This window comes from Herpailurus yagouaroundi, unplaced genomic scaffold (assembly GCF_014898765.1).
Source record: "Herpailurus yagouaroundi ecotype Mexico unplaced genomic scaffold, PumYag 28, whole genome shotgun sequence".
NCBI classification, from domain to species: Eukaryota; Metazoa; Chordata; class Mammalia; order Carnivora; family Felidae; genus Herpailurus; species Herpailurus yagouaroundi.
The window spans coordinates 96,025,105-96,038,971 of record NW_024412376.1 but is presented as its reverse complement, the minus strand read 5'-3'; the positions used below and the strand labels follow the sequence as shown (position 1 = coordinate 96,038,971).

At 39.5% G+C, this 13,867-nt stretch overlaps 1 protein-coding gene across 1 annotated transcript in view; it reads right to left on the bottom strand.

Moving 5' to 3' along the window:
* HSD17B11 (hydroxysteroid 17-beta dehydrogenase 11) overlaps positions 1–3,765 on the bottom strand; it is a 35,451-nt gene extending 31,686 nt beyond the window's left edge. The window contains exon 1 of the mRNA XM_040478793.1: positions 3,400–3,765. Coding sequence (XP_040334727.1) covers positions 3,400–3,609 — 210 coding nt within the window. The 5' untranslated portion in view covers positions 3,610–3,765. The remainder of the gene's footprint in view (positions 1–3,399) is intronic.
* Between the last annotated feature and the right edge of the window lie 10,102 nt (positions 3,766–13,867).

The window sequence follows — 13,867 nt, the reverse complement described above, 5'->3', positions numbered from 1 at the left end:
CATTCATTAATTCACTTTTCCATTCGATAAAGTCTTTGAGTATATACTAACTAGGTGCTCAGCACTTTCTATAAATTTATCTTCACAGACTTATCTAATGAGGCATGGGGGTGAGAATGGTCAAGAAATGTGAGAATATCTACATTAAGCAATAAGGAATTCATGGCATGAGTCTCAGTAGAATAAGAAAGCTGAAGCCACCACTAATCCCTCCCGAAATTCATGCTCCTTTTTTATGGACCTCAGGACCAGTAGGAAGATGGAAGACTTCTGCCCTGAGTAGGATATCTTTGGACCTGGCTAACCTTGCTGCTTGACTTAATCTGAGAAATTATCTCTGGGGACAATCTGTCTTTGAACCCTGGAGGAAGAATTTGATCTGGCCCCTCCCTGCTTCCTGCTTGTTCTGAAAACAATCTGAAACTCTCTTTTTTCATTCCTTCTCCACTGAGCCACCAGCCCAGAAGTCTCTAGGATCTGCTGCCTGGATGGACTGCTTGAAATTTCCACTCTACTCTCCTCCCCAGTCAGGTTTAGTGGTTCTCAGACTTTCATAATTTTAAAATATGCAAAATTTCAAGGGAAGTGGACTGTGGTGTATATACTGAACCAGGACTGCCAATCTTTTTTTTTTTTTTTTTTAATTTTAATGTTTATGTATTCTTGAGAGAGAACAAGCAGGGGTGGGGCAGAGAGAGGGAGACAAGAATCCGAAGCAGGCTCCAGGCTCCGAGCCGGCAGTGAAGAGCCAGACAAGGGGCCTGAACTCACAAACTTCCAGACCATGACCTGAGCCCAAACCGGACGCTTACCCGACTGAGCCACCCAGGCACCCTGGACTGCCAATCTTTTATGTGGCCAAATAAGGACATTAAAACTAACACAGTTTTATATATATATATATATATATATATATATATATATATATACACACATACATATATATATATGAAGGATATAATCTCAAAATTGTTGAAGGCTTATTTAAATGAAATAAATTTAACAAATACTACATTATTCTTGATTTTCTGCCACTTCCCTTACTACCTCTCTGGCCTACAAAACCAGCATCATCTCTTGCTTGGATTACTGCGGGTCTCCTAACCGCTCTCCCTGCCCCCCAGCAGCCTAGAATCTGTCTCAAAATCCTCCATTGGCTCTCCCAGGAAAAGCCAAAGCACAAACAATAGTTTACAGGAAACTTTATGGTCTGGAGCTGCTGCTACTTAAGTTTCTAGACCAGCGCTGTCTCATAAAAATATATAATGTGAGCCACGTACTTAATTTCAATGTTTCTGCTAGCCACACCTGAGAAAATAAAATTTAATTTAGTAATATGTTTTATTTAACTGAAAATAATCCAAAATATTATTTTGGAATATTTATTATTATAATGAAATATTCTATTTCAATATGTAATCCACAGAAAAGCTGTAAGATATTCAACATACTTTTTTTCATACTGTCTTTGAAATCCTGTGTGTATTTACACCTATGTCACAATTCAGATGAGTCACATTTCAAATGCTCAACAGCCACAAGTGGCTAGTAGCTATTACTAACCATTGTGTTGGAAAGCACAGATCTAGACTTTTCTTTTACTTCTCTCCTTTCCCTCACTCTGTGCCAGGCTTTGCATTTGCTGATCCCTTTCTGCAGAGACAGGTGAGGGGCTCACTGCACCCTTAGCCTCTTCTGATCTTGACTCAACTATCTCCATCTCAGTGAGGTTTTGTGTATAAGATCAACATGATCCCTGTCCTCCACCTACCATACAAAGTCCCTCTCCCCTTCACACTTTTTCTTTGTACTTATCACCATCCAGCAATTACATAGTTTATTATACAGCATGTCCTGTTTATTGTCCCTAGTTCATAAGGTTTGTGTTTTTCTCACTGCTGTGTCCTCAGTTCTGCATTAGAACAGTGTCTGGCAGATAGTAGGTGCTCAATAAATACTTGTTGGATAAAAGCACTTGACTCCAAAGCAGAAAAAAATTGTACAAATGGGCACAGGGCATTGGGAGTCATTAACACAGATGTGTAACCTAATACTTATACCTGAATTCTTCAATGGTAGCTTAAACTTCACTTTGTGAATAAGAACTAATGTGTGTTTACCATGTGCCAGACACTGCTAAATGCTTTGTGCATGCTATTTGGTATATCTGCTACTTGGTATAATTTAAGGCAAGTACTGTTATTTTATTCCTTTTACAGAAAAGGAACCTAAAGCTCTATGAAGTTAGAAGGTAGCTTGTGAAGAAGTGGAGAGCTCTGCTGAGTCTGACCATACCAACCTGCCAGACATTCACCACCAGTGACCACATCAGATTGGACTGGGCCTCGTTTGTATCTTTTATTGCACATAATTATTTAAAGTCTATTTTCCCTATGAGATTGAAGGCAGGGGACCCTATGTCCTGTTTGGCACTGTGTTCTTAACAATCTATGCAACAGATATTCAAAAAATGCTTGTTGATTGCTATCTCAATCACACACTCATTGGGTGAACTCTCATCTAAATTTGCAATCCCTAAATTCTTATTTACAGCACTGGGTGCTGACTAACGTGTAAGGGATGGCATTTCAGGCCTTCAGGTGCCTTCTGGAAACCTCTCTGCCATCTACCATTGGCCAAATAAAAGATTAGATTCAAAGTCCTCCTCTCTTCCTTAAGCCTACACCTATTCTTGTAAAACACTGTGTACATTGAAGAGGTTTTTTTTCTTTTCTTTCTTTTAAATTTTTTATTTCGTTTTATTTTTAAAGTAAACTCTATGCCTGATGTGGAGTTTCTGCCACTCCACTCATGATGTGGAGTTTCATGCCTGAACTCAACGACTCCGAGATCAAGAGGCACACGCTCTGCTGACTGAGCCAGCCAGGCACCTCAAAGAGTTTTTTCTTTTATATCGTTTTTAACAAAAAGATAATTTTAAAAATTACTTTTGGCAACTGCTATGATCCAATAATGTTGCTTTCTGTTGGCTATCTTTTTAAACCCACTTATCTCAGTAATGGCCAGGATTTTTTTTCTTAACAGGTGCAAACCTCTTACTTTTAATAGACTAGTTTAAAACGATTACTTTCCCCATCTGATTAAGATAGAAGGGTCAGCGAAATCAGGCTTTGGAGGAGATTACAAATTATTTTCAGGGCAAAAGGAAGTATTTGTTTACAATGCCAAATTAATGATGGGTAGTAACTGGGAATCCTATATTGTCTAAGTTCATTTATCCTGTAATCATAAACACATTAATGAATCTATAAAATACCAATAGTAGTTTTTTCTACCTACTTTATAGAGATGCTGGAAGGGAGGGGATGTTGCCTACAGAATGCATCCCTGTCTACAGATCAAAGGTGCCAAAAAGTAAAACAGAGTGAGCACTATTACCTTATTTATATCCCACAGAACCAGTTTGCTTTTAAGTTTGGCAAATTCATAGGCAGTTAGTCTCCCAATTCCGTGTCCAGCTCCAGTAATCAGGACGATTTCTCCAGTAACTGATTTTCTCTTCTTAGGAATGAAAAGCTTCAGAAGCGACTCTAAGCTGAAGATGATCAGTAACGGCAGAAGCTGAAGACACTGCAGAAAGAATTTCATCCTTTTTGTTGCTGCGAGCTTTTGGTGTGTTTCCTTTCACCAATCACTCTAAATTGCTTCTGGAGGGTTGTTCCGTCCAATACCAGAGAGAATAAAAGCAAAAGCAAGGAAGGGCTCCTTTATCAGGGAGAAACAAACAACTCTGAAACCTTTCCTTCCGCTGGGCTGGGCTTCGTTCAGCCTTTCACAATTGGCTCGGGCTGCAGTGCTGAGCTGCTGCTCGCCAGCTCGGAAATCTGGGAGGGACAAAGTCCGGAGGAGGGCAAGGCTTCCCCTTCTGGTCCTATTTGACCCACTACCTCCGGGTCTCGAGAGCCGTCCATCTACGCTTAGCTGCCGCCTGCTTTCCTCTCAAAGTTACAAAGATAGCTGACAGTGTCCCTGGCCCAGGTCAGACGCTTCTTTGAAACTTGATGCCCATCATTAGCGAAGGGATGCAAAGGTAGTTTCCTATCTTGAAAGGAACGTGGAGAGAGGGGTCAGTTGTTCCATACCCTCCAAACCCGCCCCCCAAAATTATGCTGCCTCACATTTTAGTTTGAACTAAGCTCGGTTCCCGGAGAGCAGAGAAAATGTTGTCCTTTCAAGGACAGCAATAATCAAGGTCCAGGAAAAATCAGATCGTATCATAGGGGATTGTTTCCACAAGGAACACCAGTATATTTTTTTTGGATAACCTTTTTCACTCAACCTGTTAGAACTTGTGAAAAAAAAAAATATATATATATATATATTACACTTTGGTAATTGCATCTTTATCCAGGTTAATAAATCATTGCCTCCAGAATGAATAACAAAATAGAAAATCACCTTGCATAAAGATTATCTATGTAATTTTTGGTTTAGTAGCCTATTTATATAAGTATTTTTTAAAATCCTAGAGATTGGTTACTGAAAAAAAAGACCCAACTCTGGGTTTCTGTGCAGTAAGAGCTTAATAATTGTCTGTTACATGCAGTTTTTCAATTCAGTTTTTGACAGTAATTGAATTTAGGCTCTTTGTGAGACACTATAGTACTTTGAAAAGAGGCTTCAGTCATGTCGGTGACAGATGGTCACTATTTATATTTATTTATGTTTATGTTTGTTTATGTTTATGTTTATGTATATTTATATTTATATTTATATTTATATTTATATTTATATTTTATATTTATATTTATATTTATATTTATATTTATATTTATATTTATATTTAAGAAGCCAGAAGGGGTGCCTGGATGGCTCAGTAAGTTAAGTGTGGGGATTCTGATTTCAGGTCAGGTCATGATGTCACAATTCATGAGATGGCGCCCCGCAAGGGGCTCTGTGCTGACAGTGTGGTCTGCTTGGGATTCTCTGTCTGCCTCTCTCTGCCCCTGTGTTGTTTGTGTGTGAGCTGGAGCACTGTGCTCTCTCTCTTTCTCAAAATAAATAAATATTTAAAAATAAATAAATAAGGGGCGCCTGGGTGACTCAGTCGGTTAAGCATCTGACTTTGGCTCAGGTCATGATCTTGAGGTTTGTGAGTTTGAGCCCCGTGTGCAGCTGTGTGCTGACAGCTCAGAGCCTGGAGCCTGCTTCAGATTCTGTGTCTCCCTCTCTGTCTGCCCCTCCCCTGTTCACACTCTGTCTCTTAATAATAAACGTTAAAAAAATTACAATAAATAAATAAACATTAAGAAAATAACAGGCAGGAAGATCACAAGAAATTGAAGTTCACGGGGCACCTGGGTGGCTCACTTGGTTGAGTGTCGGAATTTGGCTCACATGATGATCTCTCTGTTCGTGACTTCGAGCCCCACATTGAGCTTGCTGCTGTCAGTGCAGAGCCCACTTTAGATCCTCAGTCCCCCTCTTTCTACCCCTCCCCTCCTTGCACTCACTTTCTCTCAAAAATAAACATACATTAAAAAAAAAAAAAAGACTAAATTCTCCTTTGGTCCCACCAACATTTCCCTCTTGAGAGCAAAACATTTTCAGCAAGAAGCTAAATGCTTACCTACACATTTGTATAATGTCAAGAAATAATAAAAAAAAAAAAAGTGAAGTTCACAAAGAATTCACACTCCTATCTATCATTTGCAAGTTTTTATTATTGCCCTTAAATCCACATTTATGATAGTATAGAAAGTTTACAGTTTCCAGAACTTTTTTCCACATATATTATCTCATTAGATTTTTTTTAAAGCCTCTTAGGAACTAGAGAAGAAAGCTATTTATTTCCTCATTTTATAAGTAAATAGATCAGTTAGATTAATTTTTTAAAGTTCCCACAGCAAGTAAAAGCATAACTGGGCTAGATGCAGGGTGAGGATTTGTCAAACGTTTTTGCCCAATACCTATACAAAGAAATCACATTTTACGTGTGTGTGTATTTACTTTCATATATGTTGACTTTCATACATATTCAGGCTCTTTCTCTAACATTTTCTATTGAGAAAATTGTATTTAAAGAGAACTGGGTAGTTTTGACTCACAAAGTTGACCAGAGCTTCCCTGGTGTAGGAAAAAAACCCAGTGTTTTCAAATAGTCACACCTGAATCCCATATGTGTATGTGACTTTACCTCCCTAAGGATGTTTCCTAATTTGTAAAATTGGGATGTTACTAATACTTAACCCTACAAGATTCTTGTGAAGTTCAAATGAGTTAACATAAAGCACAGTATTCTATCAACTGTATGTAAGTTATAATTTACACTAATATAATTATAATGTGGATGGTTTTGTGAGTGATAATTAGCTACTAATTTGACACAGTGGCAAAGTGTGATTTTATATGTTTGTGGTTTTTAAAAATGCCTTTCATTGGGAGAGTTTAAAATGTTTTCTGTGTGCAGCATCTTAATTTCAGGCTACCCTTCTAGCTGTTGAAATGGCATTTGAAAAAGTGAGAAAAAAAAGGTAAGGATGTGGAGCGCTTCAACGATGTTTGAGCAACGATGTCTTAAGTAGGCATTATGCTAAGTGATTCGCATATGCACACTTCATTTTATCTTCCCAACAGTCCTAAGAAGTAGGTTTGATGAGATGTCTATTATATGCATAAAGAAACAAAGGATGACCTGAGCTCACAGTATGAATGGAAGAGTTGGAATTTAGACCTAGGCCATTATCACTATGTTATATTTCCTTCTTTTTTAGGGCAAAGAAGAAAAGCTAAGCCGACCATAAGTCACTTTGAAAATTCAAAAGAATCAAAACTCCTACTACTCATAATACATCCTATTATTCATAACTCCTACAACATTCATAACACCTCCCTCTCATACCATTAGGTAACTTAATCCCTAATAGACATTTGAGCACAGCTATTAAAACAAGGATTTAAAAAAAATATAATTTATTGTCAAATTGGCTTACATACAACACCCAGTACTCATCCCAACAAGTGGCCTCCTCAATGCCCATCACCCATGTTCCTCTCTCCCCACCCCCCCTTCAACCCTCAGTTTGTTCTCTGTGTTTAAGAGTCTCTTGTGTTTTGCCTTCCTCCCTCCCTCTCTGTTTGTAACTATTTTTTTCCCCTTCTTTTCCCCCATGGAATTCTTTTAAGTTTCTCAAGATCCACATGTGAGTGAAAACATATGCTATCTCTCTTTCTCTGACTTACTTCACTCAGCATAATACCCTCCAGTTCTATCCATGTTGCCACAAATAGCAGGATTTCATTCTTTCTTATTACCAAGTAGTATTCCATTGTATATATAAATCACATCTTCTTTATCCATTCATCAGGTAATGGGCATTTAGGTTCTTTCCATAATTTGGCTACTGTTGAAAGTGCTGCTACAAACATTGGGGTACACCTGCCCCTATGCATCAGCACTTCTGTATCCCTTGGATAAATTCCTAGTATTGCTGTTGCTGGGTCATAGGGTAGGTCTATTTTCGAATTTGAGGAACCTCCACACTGTTTTCCACAGCGGCTGCACCAGTTTGCATTCCCAACAACAGTGCAAGAGGGTTCCCGTTTCTCCACATCCTTGCCAGCATCTATAGTCTCCTGATTTGTTCATTTTAGCCACTCTGACCGGTGTGAGGTGGTATCTCAGTGTGGCATTGATTTTTACTTCCCTGATGATGAGTGACGTTGTGTATCTTTGCATGTGTCTGTTGGCTATCTGGATATCTTCTTTGGAAAAGTGTCTAAAAACAAGGATTTTGAATTCCTGCCATTTTTTTTTATCAGCTATGTGATACCTGGTTAATTATTTACCCTCTCCTGAGGTCTCAGTTACTTCATCTGTAAAATGGGTATAATAGCAGCTTGGTTGAGTAAATGAGATATTTAAAAAGCATAGAGCATGACACCTTACATACAAATATACTTAATGAATGATAGCTATTACTGTATCTTAACCAGCCATCAGTAAGAGGTTTATGTTTGCAAGGCTGGCTCTGTAGAATGCTAGTGGATTCAGAAGGAAAGGTCGCTGTACTTATCAATTATATAGGCCAATAAAGAACAGTCACTTTTCTTTTTCCCCATTATTCTAAAGAACACTGAGGAAGAACACTCAGAAATGATTGCCAGACTGTGCTAACGGAGGTAATTCCAATAGTTTTTCAGTCATTCTGGGATAGAAGCCTTCATACTTGGTTCTGAGGTCTGAATTTTAGAGCTGGAGGGTGTCAGAAATTAACTTGTCCAAGCATATTTTTTATATATATATTTTTTCAACGTTTATTTATTTTTGGGACAGAGAGAGACAGAGCATGAACAGGGGAGGGGCAGAGAGAGAGGGAGACACAGAATCGGAAACAGGCTCCAGGCTCTGAGCCATCAGCCCAGAGCCCGACGCGGGGCTCGAACTCACGGACCGCGAGATAGTGACCTGGCTGAAGTCGGACACTTAACCGACTGCGCCACCCAAGTGCCCCCAAGCATATTTTTTAAAAAAGTCATGAATCTATGAATTCAAAGTAATGACTATATCTGATTTAAAAATGGTTCAAAGGTGCAGATAATAAAAAGACACAGTTCTGAGTCCCACCCTTGTCTAATTCTTCAGATGAACTCCTTAAAAAAAATTTTTTTTTACATTTATTTATTTTTGAGAGACAGAGACAGACAGAGCACAAGTGGGGGAGGGACAGAGAGAGAATGAGACACAGAATCTGAACTAGGTTCCAGGCTCTGAGCTGCCAGCACAGAGCCCAACACAGGGCTTGAACTCACAAAGTGTGAGATCATGACCTAAGTTGAAGTTGAGCCACCCAGGTGTCCCAGATAAACTACTTTTAATCTATTTGACTATCTCTTGCAGAATTGATTCCGTGCCTCTAATAAAAGCTTACAGTGTCATTTCTTGGTTAATCAATAGTAGACATTAAAAAAAATTTCTTTTGTATTTATTTATTTATTTTTGAGAGACAGAGAGAGACAGAGCACCAGCGGGGGAGGAACAGAGAGAGGCAGACACAGAATCTGAAACAGGCTCCAGGCTCTGAGCTGTCAGCACAGAGTCTGAAGTTGGGCTTGAACTCACAAATCATGACATCATGACCTGGGTTGAAGTCAGACATTCAACTGACTGAGCCACCCAGGTGCCCCAATAATAGACATTATTAATTGATTTTCTTCTATGACAGCTGAGGGTGTAGCTCACTTATTCCTCCCCTAATACCCTTCTCCTTATATATTCCCAATATAAATTATGTTATTATCCTTACTACTTTTGTTTGGTTATTTTTAAAACTTTTATACTTTTTATGTCTTATTTATGCCACTGTATGATGAAACTTTCAGTTTCCCATTCTGTAGAAGGAGGGTAAGCCCTATTCTTTTCCTCAGGAGTCCATTCCATTTCTACCTCCCAATTTCTAATACCTGGTTTACTTTCATATTCTCAGGACTTATCATGCTGACTTTCTATTTTGTAACTGTAACATTTTCTGTGCTTGGTGTATGGTTGATTCTGAAAGGTAAAAGTCAAAAGATAGTATTTACATTCTTGTGACTAAACAGTGGCCTTCGTTAGCAAAAGGCTCTTACTAGAGTAACTGGGACAGACTGGATCAGAAGAAATCACTGTCATCTCGAAACTATTCACCCTTGGCCTTTATGAAATCTGAGGCAGCATAATGTTAAAGCAAAAACTCTGAAGTTAGGTTGGAATCCAGCTCTGTCACTCTCTAGGTGTATGATTTTGAACAAATCATTTAAATTCTTTGTTTTAATTTCCTTCAGCATGCATTAACTTATTAAGAGACAGGACTGGTGGGTGTGACGTTTCCACTGATTGAAAGAACACAAATGATATGAAGAAAATTCTTGCCACAAGCAAAGAAAAAGAGGAAAGTAGGCTCCTTCTGACCCAGGGGTTTATGGAAAAGGAGAGATAATAGCAGTGAAGGTAAGTATTAAGAATGTAATAACTTGACTTCGACTCCAACCCCTACCCCTATATTACAGTTTGTCCAGTTCCAACTTTTATAATACCTATTTCTCTATGTTGTGAGGAATAAAGTTTCGTACAGTATTAATGGCTTTCTGTCGCACTTGGGATAAACTCCTAATTCCTTACCACAGACCATTAAGCCTTATATGATTTGGCTCTTGTGTCAGGATTTTTACATAAAATAAACCCGACCATTGTAGCTTAGTCAACAGGGGCTTATTTTCCTTATTAACCCAGAACCACGTTATGCAGGACTGGTGCAACTACTTAAGGAAGTCATAAAAAACTCAGTCTCCTTCTTATACCCAATTCTGCCATCTATATGTGTGGCTTTTGTCAATAGGATCTCAAGATGGCTGCTCCTTCTCTAGGAAATGTGCCCTCCCTTCAAGCAGGAATAAAGGAGGGAGGGGAAATTGTGAAGGGTTACTAGTTCCTGCTAAATCAGCCAGTCTCTTTTGCCCAGAAAAATAATGGCCTTCCTAGAAAACCCACACAGTAGGCTACTGCATTCTTCTCATTGGCCAGGAAGGGTCCTGTGGCCCCTTTAGCTGCAGGGAGCACAGGAGGTAAGTTTTTAACCGGACACATTTCTACATAGGACATGGAAGAAGGGAGAATGAATAAATGGGTACTGGGAAGCAGAGAGCTATGTCCAGCATATTGGCCCACCTCTCTGGCTTCACTGCAGATCACACTTTCCCCAGTTTACTACGATGCTTTAGCACATTGACCTTTCTGTTCCTTGATTATGGCCAAGCCCTTTCCTGCCTTAGAGATGTTGCACTTGCAGTCCTCTCTGCCTGGAATGCTCTCTACCCAGCTTTTCCAGTGGCTGGCAGCTTCATGTCCTTAGGTGTCTCTCAAATGTGACCTCCTCAGAAAAGTCTTTGCTGACACACTTCTCCTGTAATATTTACTCCAGCCTCAATTATTATTTTACACAGTAAGTTGTCTACTTCCTTCATAATATGCAATTCCTAGTTGGCTTAGTTATTTATAGTTGATTTATCTTCCCTAGAAAGTAAGTTTCATGAGAGCAGGACCTTGTTCATCTTGTTCCCAACTTTATTCCTGCCACCCAGGGCAGTGCTTGGTAAACAGTAATTAATCCATAAATATTTGTTATATAAAGAAATGGATAGAAAAAGGGGGAAACAGTTGGGATTATTTTTTTTTGAAGTTTTAAGCTTATTTGAGACACACACAGAGAGAGAGAGAGAGAGAGAGAGAGAATGTGAGTGAGGGGCAGAGAGAGAGGGAGAGAGAATCCTAAGCAGATTCCACACTGTCAGCATGGAACCCAAAGAGGGGCTCGAACTGTAAGATTATCACCTGAGCCAAGATCAAGAGTCAGACACTTAACTGACTGAGTCCCCCAGGCGCCCCAACAGTTGGAATTAATAATCACTCTTATTTTTAGCATATGTAAAATTGATATCGGTAATTACATACACTGCTTTCCTATTTCAAAACATTCATTAGGTAGCTTAGTTGGTAAAGCTTCTGACTCTTGATTTTGGCTCAGGTAGTGATCTCACAGTTGTGAGATCAAGCCCTGTGTCGGGCTCCACGCTGAGTGTGGAGTCTGCTTGGGATTCTCTCTCTCCCTCTCTCTCTCTCAAAATAAATATTTTAAAACATTCTTTATTGAGGATCTTTTGCCTGTCTAACTATTGTAAGAAGCCCTTAGAGTTGGTATGTGGTTACTACATTAAAAAAAACAACAAAACCTTCACTTCTCTCTACTTAAGTTCTAATGATACCCATTTAATTTGGGATGTGGATAAATGGATGGTAATATAAAACAGTAAATATTCGAGATGGCATTTGGGTTCTACCCAAGAGTGGACTACAGGGCATGCTCACTACTCTAGCAGACTCTAGTACATGTCCCTGCAGGAAGGAACCCTGGAGACCCACTATCTGAGCTAATTATGGTACAGTCCTAGTACCAAGAAGTTGGTTTTGCTTGCATAGTTGTATAGTTCTTTAAGCTAAGTCTGCTCCAATTTCTCCTTAAGGAATGTAGAGGTAGAGGGGTGCCTGGGGGGCTCAGTCAAACAACTGACTCTTGATTTCAGCTGAGGTCATGATCTCAAGTTTTGTGAGATCAAGCCCTGCATCGGGCTCTGTGCTGGTAGTGTGGAGCCTGCTTGGGATTCTCTCTCTCCTGTCTCCCTGCCTCTCCCTAAAAAATAAAAAAAAATAAAAAAAAGAAGGAATGTGGAGTTAGAAAACCAGAGCTTGAAGAACTTTCTATGAGAATTCCTTCCTGTCTCTTGTTCCTGGTCAGAGGTTTTGCAGCGCACTGCCTTCTCTTCTTCTTAATGACATTTCAGAGGGGCTGAATCTTTTAAACAGAGCCTGACTAATTACATTTCCAGTTTAAGCAGAGTTTAATGGCTGTCAATGACAAGAAGGGCAAAATTTATCCGACCAGAGGAAGACATGTCCAGATATTGATTTTTAAAAAAGCAAACACACTTTAATAATAGTACTAGAAGAACTGCCAAAAAATAAACAAACCTAGATACTAGTTAAAGCAATAAGGACACATTTTATTCAGTAATACTATTGCATGAATGAACTCAACTTCCCTGAAATAGAAGGCTGGAGGGTGCTAAGGGAAAGACACTGAGGGGTGTTAAGGGGCTGAGTTGATGATTCATGTGAGTAGGCCACCTGAGATGAAAGAAACTTCTATCTTTACCATAAAAGGCAGCAGTGCAAGTTGAAGAAAGATGCCCACTAAAGTTAGGCCCTTATCCTTTCACAGGCACTGGGAACTAACACAGAGTTATCTCCCTGAATGACTGCATTTCAAAGTGAAGATTTCTCAGGTCCTTGAAGAAACAGTTCTGGCTGGTAGATTTATACATCACAAAGGTCAGGAAAAATATTCCTAACTCCAAGTCTAAAGAAACTGCTCTAAGAGAGGGGTCTAGGTTACTATTTGCCTATTGCAAGGTTTTTTCCTGGAACAGTCAATCCTCCTTAGCTTTTCCATGCAGGCATCTTAAGGGGGTCTCAGATTATCCTGGGGACAAAGCCTTAAACTGCTAGAAGCCATACTGGTTTCGCTGAGTCTCTTAGTGTAGACGTTGTGATGGAGCTGTTATATGCCAAGAGTTCTGCATTCTGTAGTCATCAGAATACTTGTAAAAGTTTGATTAATCTGGTTTTTCAGACAAAACTTTACAATGTGTGTCTATACCACACCATTGAGATTGTATGTTATGTACTTAAAAGTTGACTATTTGCCACATTAATAAAATAATGAATATAAAAGATGAAAGCCAGATTACAAACTGTTTTAGACAATCTGAATCACCAATTTTCAGCCTGGCAGTTTAATTGTTGCCCCTTGTTTGTGCGGGGTGTTGCCTTGTATTCCTGCTCCAAGCTACGTTCTTGGCTCACAGCTGGTTTACTCTTCCGCAGGTTTGCTAAGGTCACATCCGGCAAAGCCTTGTCAAACTTAGCATTTGCAGTCAACAACTTGGTGAAAAAGGAAGAGAAAGCCTTAGGTGGAGTGCGAATCTCTTAACTACCTCCTTTTCGGGCAACCACTTATTATTCAGATACTAGGTCCCCGATGGTTCACTACAAGAGCTGCTTGTAACTCCTTCCAGCCGATTAAAAAAAAAAAAACAGGTAGACAACGTTCAATCCCTTTTTTTACTTTCTGCATTCCTCTCCCGCCCCCGTTCCAGCTCCCCATCTTCTTTTGTTTTCTCCTTTTTCTTGAGTTTTACGGGTACATTTTCCCTCCGCCCAGCCCCAAGTACGCCTGCGCACACTGAGACGTCAAAGATCGCGAGCGCTGCGAGGTCGGCACTGTAGTTGCTTTACGGCGGGGTCGTAAAGTGC